Source organism: Octopus bimaculoides, chromosome 3 (genome assembly GCF_046866305.1).
Source record: "Octopus bimaculoides isolate indiv1 chromosome 3, ASM4686630v1, whole genome shotgun sequence".
NCBI classification, from domain to species: Eukaryota; Metazoa; Mollusca; class Cephalopoda; order Octopoda; family Octopodidae; genus Octopus; species Octopus bimaculoides.
Genome location: NC_142930.1, coordinates 152281624 through 152302168, shown reverse-complemented (window position 1 = coordinate 152302168; position 20545 = coordinate 152281624). Strand labels below are relative to the sequence as shown.

The 20545-nt window shown below is 39.2% G+C and overlaps 1 protein-coding gene across 5 annotated transcripts in view; it reads left to right on the top strand.

Moving 5' to 3' along the window:
- The window catches only part of LOC106873505 (calpain-11), a 108532-nt gene that overhangs the window by 22030 nt on the left and 65957 nt on the right, over positions 1-20545 (top strand). For all 5 annotated transcript variants that reach the window (XM_089349798.1, XM_089349797.1, XM_089349796.1 and 2 more), the window contains 3 exons: positions 9153-9219; positions 11620-11730; positions 18914-19073. In XM_089349798.1, coding sequence (XP_089205924.1) covers positions 9153-9219; positions 11620-11730; positions 18914-19073 — 338 coding nt within the window. The remainder of the gene's footprint in view (positions 1-9152; positions 9220-11619; positions 11731-18913; positions 19074-20545) is intronic.

Here is a 20545-nt window from a genome sequence, read left to right as displayed (position 1 = left end):
AGAATTTTTAGTCAAATGAATCGACCCTGTTCTTAATTTCTCTTAAGCCTTGTACTTAATATATCGATACTTTTACCGAACTGCTAAGTTACGGACACGTAAACACACCAACACCGGTTGTCAAGCGGTGATCACACACACACACACACAAATATATATTCGACAGGCCGTTTTCAGTTTCCGTCTGCCAAAGCAACTGACAAAGCTTTGGTCGACCGGAAGCTATAGTAGAAGACGCTTGCCCAGCGTGCCAAGCAGTGAAACTGAACCCGGAACCATTTGGTTGGGAAGCAAACTTTTTACACCACACAGCTACGCCTGCGTAATAATTTATTATCGAATTTTTTTTGTTGCTACCCACAATAAATATACTAACATTCACCTCATTGATTGTTGGCTGATTTTAAGATCCACGTCTTTCTCCCGTCATCCGTTTTACATCTCTAGTAAGGTACTATTGTCATATTTTATATTCACAAGAAGTCTCTCAGATAGATTGGATGCCAAAGATTATTAAGATGTGGATTATCGATTTATTGCTTTGGAGCTGAGTATCATTAGCAACTTTACAGATGTTGGTTCCCCATTTTTTTTTTTTTATCAAAATGGATTCATCATTGTTTCTAGAAGGTTTTTAAAGCGCTTCTTAAAGCATTATGAATGCTTTATAAATATTTCATTCAGAAGTTGGTCACCCATAGAATAGGTCTGTCTCGAGTCCTAGGATTCATAAAACACCAACTTCACCTGGTCTCCATAGCTCATAAGTTACTGAAATTACAACATTACCTCTTGAACGGGATGCCATTCCGTCGTAGGGTTAACTTCCCAGCTATTGATGGAATTTATTAACGGCTGAATGGACTGGAATAATGTGAAACGAAGTGTTTTGCTCAAGAACAGGAAGAATGGAATTTCAACCATGTTTCGTGGTTTGCTACCACAACAGCTCCTTTATAGGATCCAGTTAGCTCAAGACATCATCAGGAGGAACCACGTCCGGTTTCGGCCCCTACTTCTCTACCGTTTTGACGTGGCGGGGCCACCCCCTTTCGGAGGTGTCTTCAGCTCTGGTGTTGGGAGCATGTCTTCTTTCACTGTTTGTGACTGTTCTAATTCAACTGTAGAATGTCTCTCGCTATGGTTATTTTCCAGGAGGTTCTGGCCACACGTCTTACGGTTCATCAACCCGCGTTGTTGAATTACTTTCTTCCGACATACCTTCCCTTGGTCTAGGAATCTTACGATCGCGAGTATATTACTCTAACCTTCGCTCACCTGTAGAATATTACACTAAAACTTTAGCCGTCACCAGGCTTGCACAAATAATATTAGGTGCCTATATAAAAGCAAGCAGACACAGATACCCTCTCAGCTCTCCTGGGTGCAACAGCTGGAGGAAGAAAGAAGGACCTCTACAAGTGCTCGGTTGGTACTCATTTCAGGAGTTCAATTACAGCTGAGTAGATAGGAGCAACGTGAAATGAAGTGTTTTGCTCACAGACACAACGTTCTGCTCCACCCGTTGCCGGAATCGAATTTACGACACCCTGACCGTGAGCCTAATACGCTAACCAGTCGGCCACGCATCACATCATAGACTGTAAATAGACTACTTATTACGTCAAACTTGAAAATAATTCTATAACATTAGGCGTATATAGGCGTAGGTGTGGCTGTGTGGTAAGTAGCTTGCTTACCAACCACATGGTCCCGGGTTCAATCCCACTGCGTGGCATCTTGGGCAAGTGTCTTCTACTATAGCCTCGGGCCGACCAAAGCCTTGTGAGTGGATTTGGTAGACGGAAACTGAAAGAAGCCTGTCGTATGTATGTATATATGTATGTATGTGTGTATGTGTTTGTGTGTCTGTCTTTGTCCCCCCAACATCGCTTGACAACCGATGCTGGTGTGTTTATGTCCCCGTAACTTAGCGGTTCGGCAAAAGAGACCGATAGAATAAGTACTAGGCTTCTAAAGAATAAGTCCTGGGGTCGATTTGCTCGACTAAAAGGTGGTGCTCCAGCATGGCCACAGTCAAAAGACTGAAACAAGTAAAAAAAAATAGTATTGAATTCTGTAACATTAGGGGACGGAATTAATTACTGTAAGGTTTCTCCACCGGTCTTGTACTTTTTTTTAATATATAACCACTACACAGACTTTTGTAGTAGGGATGTCTAAAGTTTCTTAAACTTACACCACACAGTTGAGCTCGAGCTCGGTATATAACTGGTGCTGATTTCATTCGTCACAGAAAGAAACAAGACGTGAACCATTTTTGACACAGCCGGTTGTGATTTGAGGTAAATTTAACCACTATTTATAGCATGTAGAGGTTTCTTTGTTAACTTAACCTTTTTGCTATTCCCCAAGGCGAAGTCTGAAGTAATGGAAAGTTGTAACAAATCGTCAAGCCATAAGTAATTTAGTTATTCAGCATTACTAAACATCTACATTAATGAAGATTTAGTGAAAATTTTCAGTGGTTGATGCGAAAGAAAGACATTTTTGTCAATCATTTTGTTGGGAGTTTTGTAGAATCTGATAAAGACTATGATATGGCAATCTAAGAGTGTCTTCATGAAACTGTTAACAAACGAATGCTGACACTGCGAGATGGATTGGTAGATAGATAGATAGATCGAGAGAGAGAGAGGGAGAGAAAAAGAGAGAGAGAGAGAGAGAGGGAGAGAAAGAGAGAGAGAGAGAGAGAGAGAGAGATAGAGATAGAGAGAGAGAGAGAATAAATGAAAAGACAGAGAATAGATGAGAAAATGAGAGGAAAGAGGGTAGATGGAGAGAGAAAGAGAGTGAGAGAGAAAGAGAGTGAGAGAGACGAAGTGATGGAGAGCAAACGAAAAGATATAAATGACAGAAAGAGAGAGAGAGAGAGAGAGAGGAAAGAGGGTAAACGGGGAGAGAGAGAGAGAGAGAGGAAAGAGGGTAAACGGGGAGAGAGAGATGAAGTGACAGAGAGCAAATGAAAAGATAGAGAATAGATGAGAGAAAACGAGAGGAAAGAGGATAAATGAAGAGAGAAAGAGAGAGAGAAAAAGAGAAAAAGAGAGAGAGGAAAGAGGGTAACTGGAGAGAGGAAGAGAGAGAGAGACAGAGAGACAGAGGAAAGAAGGTAACTGGAGAGAGAAAGAGAGAGAGAAAAGAGGGTAGATGGTGAAAGAAAGAAAGAAAGAAAGAGAGAAAAAGAGAAAGAAAGAAAGAGAGAAAGAGAGAGAGAGAGAGAGAGAGAGAGAGAGAGGCAAGTGAGTAGGGTAAATAATAAATAAGACTAGAGGAATTATATAAAACGAGAAAAGGAAAATAAGTTACATACATGCAATAACGCATACATACACACACACATACATACACACACATACATACATACATACACACATACATGCATACATACATACATACACACATACATACATATACACATACATACACACATACACACATACATACACACATACATGCTTACATACATACATACACACATACATACATATACACATACATACAGACATACACACATACATACACACACATACATACATACACACATACATACATACACACATACATACATACACACATACATACAGACATACATACATACAGGCATGCATGTATACACACACACAGTTACTGAAAATGTGACGCGTAGTGGTTAGGGGTACGGGTTTTACGATCATAAGGTCATGCGTTCGGTCCCTGGGTTAGGCAATGCGTTAAGTTCTTGAGCAAGACACTTCGTTTCACGTTGCTTTGGTCTACTCTGTTTTAAATGAATACCAGATTAGTTCCAGACGGATTATGTTCTAAGAAGGAACGATCCGTGTGGAACCAGTGAGTTTGGACGCAACATGAACAAGAAGTGAAGACGAATGTGTCTGGAGTACCTGAGTAATATATTTCGATGTCTCAGTTAATCAGCATTGGCGGATGGCAGAAATAGTTGGGCGTCGAAGAAAATGATTTAAAATATTTGATTACGTCTCTTTATGTCATTTTGTTGTCTAGCTTCAATAGTTTCTGACATAGCAAAGTGGAAACTAAAGCAAGCAATCTATCAAGCAAACAAACGTGAAAAACAGTGGCACGACTTTTCTTCACTATTTTCGACTCAGGGCTGTCTTTTCTATTTATTTCCAGTTCGCTTCTTGCATTTTCAGCCCCTTTTCAGTATCTCGTCTCCAGCTATTTTAGGGCGTCTTCTCTTCCGCCTCCCTGGCGAGCTGCAAGTCAGGGGCTGACGCATAATGTAGTATGTTGGTTTTCTTTCGGATTTTGCTGCACTGCCTCGTGTGTTTCCCTGAGGGAAAGCCTTTCTCACCCAGGTTTTGTTACTTTGAATTGTCCTTTTGAATTATAGGTAGGGCTGCTGGCCCTACAAAAATTCGCTTTTATCTCTGCAAAAAGGTTGGTCCGTATTTTTTTTGGCCTCTGTCCTTTAACCTGTCTATTATGGGAGGCCCTACCCGAGCTTCCGCTCCGCTGGCATAATTCTCATCGAGGCATAGGAGCCACCGTACAGCAACAAGGACTGGACCTTGGGGTGGGCTGGATACACCAGATGAAAGAAATGAAGGGAAAGGTGCACACACACACACACACACACGCACACACACACAATGTTATTGTTACAGAGAAAAGCTTCCATCCTTTGTTTGAAATCAAACACAAGTAAAGCAAATAATATTCCGAATAATACACAGCAAATAGATATTCTCAATTCTATGTGTACCATTATCGTCTGTTGTGCAACAAAATAGACCGCCACCAATATTTGCTAATTCATATAAGCTTTCTGAAGTGTATTGGTAAAAAAAAAAAAACTCGTTCATTTAGCCTTATACTGTGGTTGCTCTACCTGCTAGAAATAGTTGCAGAATATACTCCAGATCATACCCTACTATCTTAAAAATGGAAGGCACACTGTATAATGTACTCCTGAATAAAAAGTATGTCCGAAACGCCAGACTAAAAGGTAAAGTAATAAGTCGAGATGTTCACGGATGGGACGTCTTTGATCTTAGGTTTGCTGGATCAAGGCTAACCTAGTGTTAAACAACAACACCAACAACAGTAAATAGTCTAAAATCTCCTCTTATGTATGTATGTATGTATGTATGTATGTATGTATGTATGTATCTATCCGTGGTATGATCAATAAGTATCCGGACTGTTGCCATAATAACGAAGTTAAAGCACGCAGAATGAAGCCGCTTGGCACATATTGACCTTGAACTCAGCTCTGCATGCGCACTAAGTTTTAACGTCCTAGCTCACTTTTCTGTTTACAGCAGTGTTTGGAAGGAAGGTGTGTAGCGTGTGATCGTCGCATTGACCATAACAGAATGAGTTGAGCAGAGAATCTGCGTCAAATTTTGTCAAAAGCTTAGCGATACTTGCTCAGAGGCCTACCCAAAGTTTTCAAAAGGTTTTCATCCTTCTCGACATAATCAAGGAGACCTTGTGCAACTAAAACCCGAGTGTTTCTTTGGTCAGCTGAAAGCAGTTTTGGCACAAACTTGGTAGACAACTTGGTATACCTAAATCTTCAGTGATAATGGACTGAACTGAACCGTAACTAATCTGAGGCATTGGAGTCACCATCCATGAGTTATCAGATAACTCACGGATGGTGATTCGACGATTTTCTCTCACAGCTGTACCACATATGCGATGTTTTTCTCAGTTCTGCTGGTTGCGGGTCTCCCAGAACGTTTGTTAATATCGACATGTTTACGGTCATTTTAAAAATGTCTGAACCACTCGTACACGTGCCTACGGCTCATACACTCCTCTCCATACACTTTCTGCAACATCGCGCAGGCCTCCGAGCAGGTGTCGCACTGACAACTTTCTCTGTCATGGTCAATGCGACGATCACACGCTACACACCTTCCTTCGAAGCACTGCTGTAAACAGCAGAAGTGATCTTGAAAGTTAAAACTTAGTGCGCATGCACGGCAGAGTTGACTCTGCTTCGCTCTGCGGCTTCACTCTGCGTCCTTTAGCTTCGTTACTATGGCAACAGTCCGGATACTTGTTGGTCAAACCTCGTATACATATCTTTTACTGTTGGAGGCTGAGTCAAATGAATCGGCCAGGTATTTATTTTCTTTTAAGCCTGGTACCTATTCAATCATTCAATTTTGCCGAACCGCTAAGTTACGAGGATATAAACACACTAACACCGGTTGTGAAGCTGTGGTAGAGGTCAAATACACACACACACACACACACACACACACACACACACACACACACACACACACACACACACACACACGACGGGCTTCTTTCAGTTTCCGTCAACCAAATTCATTCACAAAGTTTTGGTCGGCCCGAGGCTATAGTAGAAAACATTTGCTCAAGGTGCTACGCAGTGGGATTGAACCCGGAACCATGTGGCTAGGAAACAAAGCTTCTTACCACGTAACTACACATGCGCCTTATATAATATATACAAGGGGGTGCTGAAAATGTCCTGGCCTTAAGGGTGTCGCGAAAGGCTTGGTTGGAGGCTCAACCTTCCGAATGTTTTTTAAAAGGCTTAGAAAAACTGAAGGACTGCTGCAATAAATGTGCGAATCTGAGAGGGGAATATGTTGAACAAAATCATAATTAACTGATCCTCCTGTATTTTCTTATACCCAAATCCTGGAACTTCTCAGCTCCCAACTCCTCGTGTGTGTATGTATGGATATATACATATATATATTTGTGTATGTACATACATACATCATATTCTGCTATGAATGAGCCTCTGACGGACAATTCGATAACGCAAAATCTCCCCAACCATATCTGTCATTTCTATATTTATATCTAGGCATGTCACCGACCGTTATATGTGTTGCAGAACAATGTCGCAGATCCAGCCAAGACTGGCGTCATGTTACTTTCTTTCCTATTCAAACCAATCCCAAAATAAATTTATTCAACAGATATCCATACTAACGCTTGCAGTTCCTATAAATAGTCACTTCATTCATTAACACAAGTCAACTTAATTGAGACTGATATAGTCTACTGAAAAATAAAAACACAATGAGAAAAAAAACAAAACAAACAAAAAACCCACAACAACAAAACAAAAAGAAGAAGAAAACACAGTACAATCTGCTATTTAACTTACTGATCACGGACGCTTAAAAGACAAATGAAACTTGATGCAATTTGAAATGAGAGATTTGAGGACACAGGCTGTACTCAAGCTAGGTTTCGAAGTACTCCAGGTTTCCGTGAAAAAGTCCTGGAGTGCCACGAAATAAAGATTTGTTTTGTTGTATCTGGGGAGAACATTCTCTTTTAGTGCCTTTTAATACACACACCGGTAAAATTTCCACTCATTTATTTATTTATTTTTCTAAAATTTTCGTTGCGTCTTGCAGCCTTTTCAATAGTTGTTGACAACTATTGAAAAGGCTACAGAATATGTTTCAACACACGAACTCACATAAAGAATCTTGCAAACCAAATCAAAAAATGAGAGAGTTGTTTTGATATAGCCTGGAGCTGACCAAACCCTTGTGAATGGATTTGGTAGACGGAAACTGAAAGAAGCCCGTCGTATATATATATATATTTATGTGTGTGTGTGTCTGTGTTTGTGTCATCGGCCATCACTTGACTACCGATGTTGGTGTGTTTACACCTCTGTAACCTATCGGTTCGGTAGAAGAGACCGATAGAATAAGCACCAAGCTTACAAAGAATAAGTCCAGGGGACTAAAAGGCGCTGCTCCAGCATGGCTACAGTCAAATGACTGACACAAGTAAAAGAGTAAAAGAGTCGTAGTTTACACGATATTTTAATAAGTTAAGCTGGTCTTTTTTTGTTTGCTTCATTCATTGGAGTGCAGCCATGCTGGAGCACCACTTTGTCGCGTTATTCGAATAAAAAAGGTACTCATTTCGTCAATTGTGAAATGATGAGAGGCCGCACACACACACACATGCGCGCGCGCAGGACTTCTCAGAGTTTCCGTCTACCAAATTCACCAACAAGCTATTGGTTGCCCAAGTTTCTACGCAATGGAACCGAACCCGAAACCACGTGGGTTGCAAAGCAAACTTCTTAAGCTCACAGTCATTCCTACGACTATATACACTCTATATTTTCTTTTTAAATATAAATAAATCCTAGTTTTAGAACAATATTTATTTATGGCAAACAAGTCTGTAAAATATAGGCATGGATTCTGTGATGTTTTTGAAAATCGTATAAAGATACTACAACAAAATATCAGGTTGTCCGGAAAGTTCGTGCCGATTTTCTAAGAGGTTCTTCTCACTCAACTCATGTGGTACCCAAACATCGTAGCGATTTGTGTACCCAAGCTTTACCAGGTGCTCATGAACGACAGATTTTGATTGGTTAAGGCTTTCTGCCAATTCTTGGGTTGTGCAATGTGGGTTATTCTCAATTAATGACTTGATTTGGTCATCATCTGTAGTGGATGGTCTGCCTGATAGCTCTTTATCAATAAGGCTACAATCTCCAGCTCGGAACTTTGCGAACCACTTCCGTACAGTTCTTTCGGATAAAGAAACATCACCGTAAGCTGCGCATATTTCTTTGGTTGTTTATGAGGCATTTTTCCCTTTACAGAAAAAGAAAAGCATCAAGTGCCGAAAATGAACTTTCTTATCTTCCATTTTAAAGGGTTACAGAATTAATACAGGTTATAGGAACATAAACCTTCTTCCCCGAAAAGATAGCTTAAACTGTACTCTAAATGGAGGTGTAGTCAAATTCTGTTTTATGGACTCAACCATGTTTTAAAATAAGTCGAAAGGTAAGCTACTATAAATCGGCACGAACTTTCCGGATAACCCAATACATTTCGGAGAATTTCGAATATACACCGATGTGCTTAGTGAGAACCCCTTGTTTCGTACATTTACTGTTATATAATCCATAAATATTGATATTTGACGGAGTTCCGTGACCTATGGGAAAAACTACAGTCGATTAAATCAATCTCAGTACTTAACTAGTAGTTAATTTATTAACCTTGAAAGGAGGCAAGGCAAAGTAGATTCCATAGGGATAGTTACTCAAAATGTAAATTCAATAAATCTTTTCATAATGATTTTTTGAGATGATGGAAAATTATATTTATTTTTATTAATAGGAAATTGTCGAGAAACCAGTGTTCCTTCGAGAAGCCAGCTATTATGATTTAAATCAAGGAGAACTTGGTAAGTATTTCTAACTAAATATACAATAATATATTAAAAATAACATTTATTCACTTATTCCTTTCTCAAATACACGTCTCTCCTTCTGTAATTCTAACCCATCTCTTCTCATTAAGATACGTTTCCTATCCCACCATCTTTCCAGAAAGCGATGTCAGCGTTTACGTAACATTTACACACACGCACACACACACACACACACTCCTTTTATCTGGATATTAGCAAAAGATGCTCGGTTGCTGAAAGCAATTCTTCCTCATCTGTTTTCCCTTTTCAAATTCTTCCAGCAGTTTTCAACTATTCCACATTTTCTGTAGGGACATTTAGTCCAACTCACCTGTGTGGAAAACCATCCTCTTTGGTAACTTTAATTTATGTAAATTCTCCCAGTTATCGCATTCCACCTACAACAACATCACTAATATAGAGGCCGAGATGTTTGTCATCTTGAGCAGTTTGCTAAATTTAGTATTCTTTCTGCTTTTCCAAATTACCTTGAACTACTTTTACTTAAAATATAGATTTACCCAGTCATCAATGGATCTTCTTCCAATTAGGTCCTCTGCTGATTGCTTAATTTAAGACAACTCACCTTACCATACATTATACAGCAACTAATTGGCTGAAGCACTGTCTACATAGTAGACATAGAGATATGTCAAATTCATATCTTATACGTAGATTAAAAAAATAAAATGATAAACAACTTTAATCGATTTTCGACCCTTATTGGTGTCTCATCAGTAGTGTCTATATCACTTGACCAATCTCAAAGAATATACGATCTAAGATATATTTCATTATGGATTAAATCTCCGTTACATCACTTTCCATATTATCATAAACCAAATGCACATCAGACGACAAAGTGCGTTCTGTATATGTAAAACGGTATATAAGAAGAGACTAACGGTCTTGCACGCGTGCGGACATTTGAAAACTAAAAAGCTTCATTGTTATGTGAATCATAGAGATGGTCGTTGTCGCTGCAGCAGTTGAGGTGTCAGACACATCTGTGACAAAGAAACACCACCACTTTCGTACTTTCTTCACTTATGAAGGCACACTGTGGGTATAGCATAGGCGTTAGAAGTTGCGATTGAAAGAGAAGCTACTCAAGGAATCCACAACTGAGGGAAATGATGGGACAACCCATAAACAAGTATTTGAATGTAAATATTTTATATAAGCAGCCGAGACCCATAGAACGAGTTGTTAGTTCCTCACAAACTAGGAATCTACAACAATCTAAAAATCAATCTAAGAGATGACAAGTTTGGAATTCTACTGTATTTTGGTGAACGATTACATTAATCAAATTTTGTGATCAGTTGTGTTTTATATACGGGGTGGTCGCTAGAAAAGCGGAAAATTTGACGCATATTGATTACCTCAAATAAATCTTGTCAAAATATAAACCAGTATTTCCTGAATTTTTTTCTTTTCTAGCGACCACCCTGTATTTTACAACCGGACACACACGACTAGGCGCATTAATGAATATCTCAGCAAACATATTTATTTCAGCTACATTTTTCAGCTACATGAACATATTACCTGCCAAATACATATCCATATAAACAGATGTTAATGGGTGTGTGTAACATATTATTATTATTATTACCAAACGACCTCCGCACGGCTGACTTTGTGTTCATTCGACGTGACACACGACGAAAACCCCTCCAGTCACCCTACGATGGTCCATATCAAGTCATACACCCGGGAGATAAAACATTCCAACTCCTAATTGACGGAGACAAGACACAGTCTCCATCGATAGATTGAAACCAGCCCATCTCGATATTGACAGTCCCGTTCATGTAGCCTAGCCACCAAACAGGGGTCGTCCTAGACAGATCACACCAACCCTTGACAAGGAACAGTCACCAAAGAATCGAGTAACCACATGCATGGGCAGGACAATTAAAACACCTTCCCGTTTCCAATGACAGTCAACAGTTCTGGCGGGGAGGTATGTAAGGCAGGATTCGTGACAGACAAACTATAGACAGGAACTTCGCTGCGGGCTAGCAAGGAAGTTGGTCAGCAACAAAAAAGGGACTTCCGGTAGGAGAAGAAAAACAAAAGAATGTCAACAATGAGTGATAAACGAATCTGAATGAATTAAGCAGAAATAACTGGCGACTTAAGCCCTGATGTACGTAAAGTAATAAACCCTTGATAAATGTATTCTCGTCTCCACTAGTTTGTTTGCGTATAGCTTAACAGAGCTATATGTGTGTATATTATTCCAACCTAACGAGGTGCCTCAACTGAAGAACCTAATTCAACTGAAACATATATATATATATATTCCATATGAATACTTTGATATCTGTTACTCTATGTTTGTAATAAGTTTGACATCGACTAATTCTATGATTTATTTCCTTACAGGGAATTGCTGGTTCATTTGTGGTCTGAATTCACTTATTGTCAACAGCAAGAAGAAATTCCAAAAAGTTGTCCCTCCTAACCAGGGCTTTGAAAAATCTGACCATTACGCTGGTGAGTATCCCATACTACTACTACTACTACTACTACTACTACTACTACTACTACTACTACTAATAATAATAATAATAATCATAGTAATGGTTTCAAATTTTGCCACAAGGGCAGCAATTTGGTGGGAGGGGACTAGTCAATTACATCAACTCCAGTACTCAACTGGTACTTGTTTAATCGACCCCGAAAGGATGAAAAGCAAAGCCGACCTTGGCGGAATTTGAACTCAGAACGTAAGGACGGACGAAATGTCGCTAAACATTTTGTCCGGGGGGCCTACGATTCTGCCAGCTCACCGCCTTGATAATAATAACAACAACAGCGACAACAACAATAATAATAATAATAATTCTTTCTGCTATAGGCACAAGGCCTGAAATTTGTGGGGAGGAACTAAGTCGATTACATCAACCCCAATGCTCAAGTAGCATTTATTTCATCGACCCTGAAAGGATGAAAAGCAAAGTCGACCTCGGCGGAATTTGAACTCAGAACGTGAAGACGGACGAAATGCCGCTAAGCATTTCGCCCGGCGTGCTGACGATTCTGCCAGCTCACCGCCTTAATGATAATAATAATAATAATAATAATAATAATGATGATGATGATGATGATGATGATGATGATGATAATTTCAAATTTTGGTATAAGGACGAAAATCTGGTGGGAAAGGGAAATCGATTTTTTTAATATTGTGGTTCACTTTCGTTTTGGGTCACTTTTTTTCTTTGTACTCTCTTCACCGATAGTCTAGACATTCTTCCCTGTTACCATCACCTTCCTCTTGTCATAAAGCTATGGAGTATTAATTGTTTCTGGTTAGCGTTACGAAGTTTGGAATTTGTTGTTGTTGCTATTGCTTTAGATGTATGTCCTCCCTCCCTTCTCCCACGGTCTCCTAGATGGCTTCAGATTTTGAGAGCAGAGTGTTCACCTCCATTGCTAGTATTTTGGGTGCAATAGATTATTCTGGACCTTGTAGATATTTCGTTGCTGTTCTCTATCTTTTAGTTTCGCCATTCCTTTGAACAGGTACCCATCAAGTGTGTTTTATGACCACACTTGTAGCAACTAGACTTCTTCTATCAGTCTGTGCACTATCACTTTCGTACCCGCATCCGCCATCGAAAAAAGTCCTGTGGAGGTCTTGTCGTATTCGGAGTTCATGAGGACATGAATGCCCATTGAGGTCACACCCTACCATACCACTGATCTACTTACTCATGATAAGTTACGAAGGTGACGACGAACACAGAAATAAGGCCGTTCTCAACGTCCTTGGCCATGCACCTCATGTTTCGTCGCCCCAGGTACTGGAACAAGTGTACGTGGTCTGATCAATAAGTATTCGGACTGTTGCTATAGTAACGAAACTAAAGCATGGAGAGTGAAGCCGCTTGACACAGATTGACCTCCAATTCTGCTGTGCATGCGCACTAAGTTTTAACGCTCTAGCTTACTTCCGCTGTTTACCATAACAGAGTGGGTTGAACAGAGAATCTGCATTAAATTTTGTCAAAAGCTTGGCGATACCTGACCAGAGGCCTACGCAAAGTTTTCAAAATGTTTTCATCGTCCTCGATACAATCAAGGAGATCTTGTGCAACTGAAATCCGAGTGTCCTTTTGATCAGCTGAAAGCAGTTTTGCAACAAAGTTGGCAGACACGCGTCTTATACTCAAATCTTCAGTGATAATGGGCTGAACTGAAAGTAACTAATCTGCACATTTTCTGATAACTCACAGATGGTGATTCGACGATTTCCCGTCACAGCTGCAAGCACATCTGCGATGTTTTTCTCAGTTCTGCTGGTTGAGCGTCTCCCAGGGCGTTTGTCAATATCGACATTTTTTCGGCCATCTTGGAAACGTCTGAATCACTCGCACACTTGTCTGCAGCTCATACACTCCTCTCCATACACTTTCTACAATTTTGCGCAGGCATCGTCATGCCAACTTTCTCTGTCATGGTCACTGCAACAATCATTCGCTACTCACCTTCCTTCGAAGCACTGCTGTAAACAGCGGAAGTAAGTTAGAACGTCGAAACTTAGTGCGCATGCACAGCAGAGTTGAAGGTCAATCTGTGCCAAGCGGATTCATTCTGCGTGCTCTAGTTTCGTTACTATGGCAACAGTCTGAATACTTATTGATCAGACCTCGTACAGCCTGTTGTATATCGCACCTGCTCTGACTGCTTACTTGCTGTGTCTTCATTTCTGAAATAGAGTTGAAAGTCAATCTATGCCAAGCGGATTCACTCTGCGTGCTTTTGTTTCGTTACTATGACAACAATCTAGATACTTATTGATCAGACCTCGTATAGCCTATTGTATATCACACCTGCTCTGCTTGCTTACTTGCTGTGTCTCCGTTTCTGAAATAGAGGCCTATACAGTTTGCCTCGATTCACTGCACCCCTTGCACATGTTGCTCTAGCAAATAGATATTAGTAATTTGTAGTCATTTGTTTCCTTTCTTGCTTCTTAAAATCGGGATCAGAATGAATTGCATGTTGCTTGGCTACGCAAGTTTACCACACTGACCAATATTGTACAGAAACATCCATGATGAATGTCTGAGTGTTGCCGGTGACGCTTACAAATAAAGACCCTCAAAAAATTCTTGACTTGATAACACCTTCAGACGTCGAAATTCGTGGGCATATGCTAATAAAGACACTACTTTTTAATTTCTTTTGTGAATATTTGCCTTTTTGAGAGAAAGAAACAACCTTTTTTTTTTCAATTATTTCTTTGCAAATAACTGTTTTTCTTCAGTATTTTTTGTGTTTTCGTGTATTGGGACGTTTGTTTTTGTCGTCGTCGCTATTGTTGCAGACCAATTATTTACAAATATCCAAAGAAAAAAAGTGAAGAATAAAAGAAGAGTGACATTTTTACCATTTTTGATAAAAGAGCTGAGTTAGAAACTCGTACGAGACTATTTCGGTATTTGTATTCCTAAAAAGAAAGAAGATGTTACTAACAACAACACTCATAATAATCTCTTCTAATATAGGCTCATGGACAAAAATTTTGGGGCGAGGGACTAAGTTGAGTACTGGGGTCAATCTAATTGACATACCACCCCATGCCCCGAAATTGCTGGCCTTGTGCCAAAATTTGAAACCACTGTTAGTACATTCTTACCTACCTTTTGCGTCACGCTAAGGGCAGTAACTCAAGGAAGAAAGTAGAGAAAACTAAAGGACAATTAAAAAGGAAGGAGAAGTAATCAGAAAATAAGGGAAAATAGAAAGGCGGTGGCAGCAGTGGTGAAGGCGTTCATTTGTTGTATGTGACGGTTGTTTGACGTTGGTAATCATTGTAGTGTTGGTGGCAGCGATGACAATTACTTGCACTATAGCGCATGCGTTAAATCATAAATCATTTCACGAAAATATGCAGTTCGCCACCAGCAACTCACTACTTACAAAAACCACCACCATCGCCTTCATTAACTAATGCTCTTTCAACATCGTAATCAACAACAAACTGTTACACTTATCAATGCATGTATGTATGTATGTATGTCTCTTCTATTTTTCTAATTATTATAATTCTTCCGCCGAGGAGAGAGCCGGTTTCCGACAAAGATACAAGGCTCCATCTTTGGGATGTAGTTAACAGATAAATTCACATTTGGAACTTGAGAAAAGTCTTTCATATTTTTACTGTTCCACTCACAGATTGGTCTTGTAATGTACGAATCAGCCGGTCGATTTCTCTATCTGAAAATCCCAGTTTATCCAGATTCTCCTTTAAGCATTTACTAACAAAACCTAGTGCTCCAATTATTATTTGTATGAATATGAATTCATAGTCGGGATATAGAAGCTGGAGGTTTCGAAGAAGTTGTCCCTAGATATCCTCTTTTTCTTCGATTTTCAAAGAGATATTTATATCTGCAGGGCCTCTATGATGGCACCATACCTTTGCCCCTCTGTCCCAAACAACAATATCCGGCATGTTATGTTTACATTTGACAGAAGCTTTGATGGGAATATTCCACCAATATTCCTTGAGTTGGTATGTTTGTAAGTATGTATGTATTTATGTTTGTATGTATGTATTTATGTCTATTTATGTGTGTGTGTGTTTAGCGTGGTGACAAGGCTGCATGTGACTAAAGCCCGGTAATGTTATATCTCCGGGTTTAATAAGAGTCAGGATAAGGAACATCAAGAGATCCGAAGACAAGTTAAAGTTGACTGCTACATTTATTTCGCCGCTAAAAGAAAATACAGCAACTAGTATACATGAATAATTCTGTCAAATGAAATACATAGGTTCCTCGTGCTTCTTAAAGATAAAGATGTACGCGGGAAAAACACAAAACGTGGCGACAAGGAATTCTGCTAACAATTATCTCCTCACTGAAGCTGCAAAGCAGAATAAAACAGCTTTCATGCCGAAGATCCGAGCTTGCTCGTAGCGACCCACCACATCGAGGAATTAGCTGATGTCAGCGCGCTTGTCTAATCTATCACACATACGTGTGTGTGTGTGTGTGTGTGTGTGAGTTGTGTGAATGTATTTGTGAGTGTGAATGTATGATTATTTATCTGTATAGTATTCTTTATTTATATAGCGTCTTTTGGCCATTAGCACTTCTCTCTGTTAAACTCCCCTCTTTCTTTTATTCCTGCCACTTCGTTCAGTCTATATCTCCTCTTCTTTCAACTGAAAGCTTTTTTTTAAGAGTATCACAAACGTACGTGGGTAGAAGCATATTAGTATTATAGAAAAACATTCTAAGCATGTAGACATATAGTCAAACAATATACAACTAAACGTACTGCAGTTGAGAAATATCAAGTGTCGAAATGTACATACATGCACAAGTTTATATTATTTGTTCCTACTTATTCAGTATTGAGGTTGCTTGAACTTCTGCACGGGATGCTCCTAGTGCAACTGGATGCTTAACCGTAACAGATCATCAGGGAGCGCTTATTGCATTGTTACAAAGAAATAAAATCTGAAAAGAACAATATCACAATACTGGAAGCAGACTGGATGACGATAACCTGAACTCAACAGTAGCAGTCGTACGTGTATTTGTACACACAAGACATAATACATATATATACATACATATATATATATATATATATATATATATATATATATATATATATATAAGCAATGTTAAATCTCTGAACGAGGTATTAACAGTAACTGCACGATAAAGTGAAGTATATTTGCCACTTAAATGTGGCTGACCCCGAGGGGTGGATGTTACTGTTGCTTTTAGCCCCAGGAGGACATCTCCTCCAGCTGGCTATCGACACACATCTGTGTCCTGTCTGTATTTGCCAAGGGAAGTTATCTTTCCCACCTTGATCTACGATACGTACGTTCTCGAGTTTCAGGGTTATTTCCCTTCTTCAGCGTACGACAATCGCCGACCTTCGATGCAAAAGACATCCCTTGGCAACAGTAACATCCACCCCTCGGGGTCAGCCACATTTAAGTGGCAAATATACTTCACTTTATATATATATATATATATATATATATATATATATATATATATATATATATATATATATATGGTTGGGGCATATATATATATATATATATATATATATATATATATGGTTGGGGCATATATATATATATATATATATATATATATATATATATATATATATGGTTGGGGCAGGCTTGCGTGGTTAAGAAGTTTGCTTCCCAACCATGCAGTCTCGGGTTCAGTCCCACTGCGTGGAATCTTGGGCAAATGTTTTCTACTATAGCACCGGGTCGATCGATGTTTTTTGCGTTTGTCCCTTCACAGCTTGAGAAACGGTGTTTGTTTGTTTATGGCACCATATATTCTAGCGGTTAGGTAAATGAGATCGATAGAATATGTGCTACATTAAAAAAAAAAAAAATCGCCCGGTCAATGTGTTCAACTAAACCCTTCAAGATGATGCCCCAGCATGGCCGAGTTCAATGACTGAAGTAAGTCAAAGAGTAAGAATCAATGGAGAATTCAGTGAAAAAAAAACAAAAAAACCCCAAAATAAATGTTTCCAATTACATAAGGAAAATAAAAATTTAACGATTTCATAACTTCCTTTCTTCTTTTTTTTTGTGCTTGTTTCAGTCACTTGACTATGGCCATGCTGTGGTACGACTTTGAAGTGTTTAGTCGACCGAATCGACTCCAGTACTTAATTTTTTAAAAGGAAGTCTGGTATTTATTTTATTGGTCTTTTTGGCCGAACCAAAAGACCAGCAGAAGTTGGTCTTTTGGTTACGGGGACGCAAACAAACCAGCACCGTTTGTCAAGCGATGGTCATGGGGAAAAATACAAACGCATGCACACGCACACTCTCACATTCAGTACCTCTACCACACACACACACACACACACACACACACACACATACGACGGGCCCCCACACAGTTTTCCGTCAACCAAATTCATTCTCACAAGGCACTGGTCTCGCCGGATTTATTGTAGGAGACACTTGCCCAGGGTACCGCGCAGTGGAACTGACCCTGAAAGCGCGTGGCAGCAAAGCGAGTTCTTAACTAGACAATTATAATTCTTTCACGTTTCATATTGTTTGGAATATGTTCCTTATGAATGCAATAAGCTAGGGCAGTGGTACTCAACCATTTTTTTAATCTATGAATCCCTTTAGTTCGTATTTTACTCGGGTGTACCCTCATAGCCATTCAATGCTTTAAAAAATCCTATTATATTGGGTTGTCCGGAAAGTTCGTGTCGATTTTTAAAGGAAATAAAAATGTCAATAAATATTTGTCATTACATTTTTAATCAACCAAATATGAAGCATTTTGTTGCACAATGCGTCTCCATCTTTTCTTTAACTTGAAAATACCCTCTTCCTAGAATTAAGGTGGTTGCATGGCAAATAAGTCGAAAGGTAAGCAACTAAAAATCGGCACGAACTTTCCGGACAACCCAATATTTTATTATTAAATATTATAAAGAATTGTACAAAATAAATTGTTAAAATATTTTGTGCATTGTAGAAGTATGGCTCATAAATTTTAACAGCAAAATCTTATATGGACCCCAAGGGCAATACGGATCCCAGCTGAGAACCACGGAGTTAGAGGGTTGTGTTACTAAATGCTGTTTTAAATGCAGGTTATTATTATGCTTTGTTAATAAAATAAAAACACGTTTGTCGTTTATTAAGGTATATTCCATTTCCGGTTTTGGCGATTCGGAAAATGGATCGAAGTTCTTGTGGATGATCGACTTCCTGTAAACCGAGGGACAGGAAAACTTGTCTATTGCCGCAACATAGAAGAACCAGATGAATTTTGGAGTCCTTTAGTAGAGAAGGCATATGCAAAGTAAGAAACATACTTTTTATTATACATGATGCGATTTTTAGGCTTAAAGAAATTATGAGACTTTCTTTTTGGAAGGATAGCGCCGCTCATGATCCTTTTCAAGTTCTCTCAGATAGGGATGGTGGTGGCGATAATGAATGGGGTTAGTTATCCTCAGATCAAAGATTTTAACGAAATGCTTGCAACATAGTGGACTCTGTTAAAGTTATTAAAGGACGAGGTGAAGGTGGTGTTGTATTTGGTTATAGTTTAGTCTACCATCCAAGAACAGAAGCGATCTCTCTGATAGACTTACAGTTTCCATCGATCAAATTTCTCTTACAAGCCTTCGGTGGACACTAGGTTGTGGTGGAAGAGACACTTACCCAAGGTGTCATTTAGTGAGATTGAACATGAAACCTTATTGTTACGAAGTAAAACCACGCCTGCTAATCAAATTTAAGGCAATATTAGTTTCAAATTTTGGTATAAGGCCAGCAGTTTCGGGTAAGGGGTTACGTCGACCCCAGTGTTCAACTGGCGCTTATTTTATTGACTCCAAAAGGATGAAAGGCTAAGCCGGTCTCGGTGGAATTTGAACTCAGAACGTAACAACGGATGAAATGCTGCTAAGCATTGTGCCTGGTGCGGTAACATATTTGCCAGCTCGCTGCCTTAATTTAAGGCAATATTAAAAAAAAAAAGAAGAAGGCGATGAGCTCTCAGAATAGTGAGCACGTCGGGCAGAATGCTTAGAAGATTTCGTCTACCTTTGCGTTCTGAGTTCAAATTCCGCTGTGGTCGACTTTGTCTTTCATCCTTTCGGGTGTTGATAAAATGAGTACCAGTTGAACACGGGGTCGATGTCGTAGACATAACGTCTTTCACGATGTGGTAGACATAACGCCTTTCACGAAACTGCTAGCCTTATGCCAAAGATCAGTATTAAGAAAGAAGAATACTGCAAACTAAGAAATAATTATATATGAGTCATAGAATGTTACGTTTTTCTGAAACATCTTTATAATATTTCGACTTTTATATGACATGGATATTTTTGGTATTCCCGAAAGGAAATGGATTTCATCACGTTTAAAATTCTCCCAAGACACGTCATATACACGACGGTATCTCTACAACTTCATCAGTAGTTGAGAAATCAAGAAAGGAAGATGTTTTTATCTCCAGATACTTTCTTCTGATGACTGACTAATCTAGTCTCTCAATCTTTAAATCTCTTTAAGGCAGCGAGCTGGCTGAATCGTTACCGTGCCGGGCAAAATGCTTAGCGGCATTTTGTCTGTCTTAACGTTCTGAGTTCAAATTCCACAGGAGTCGAGTTTGCCTTTGATCCTTTCAGGGTCGATAAAATAAGTACCAGCTGAACTCTGAGGTCAATGTAATCGACTTAGCCCCTCTCCCGAAATTGCTGGTTTTATGCCAAATTTGAAATCTTCAAATCTTTCTTTAAAATTGCGCTTTATATTGTGCTG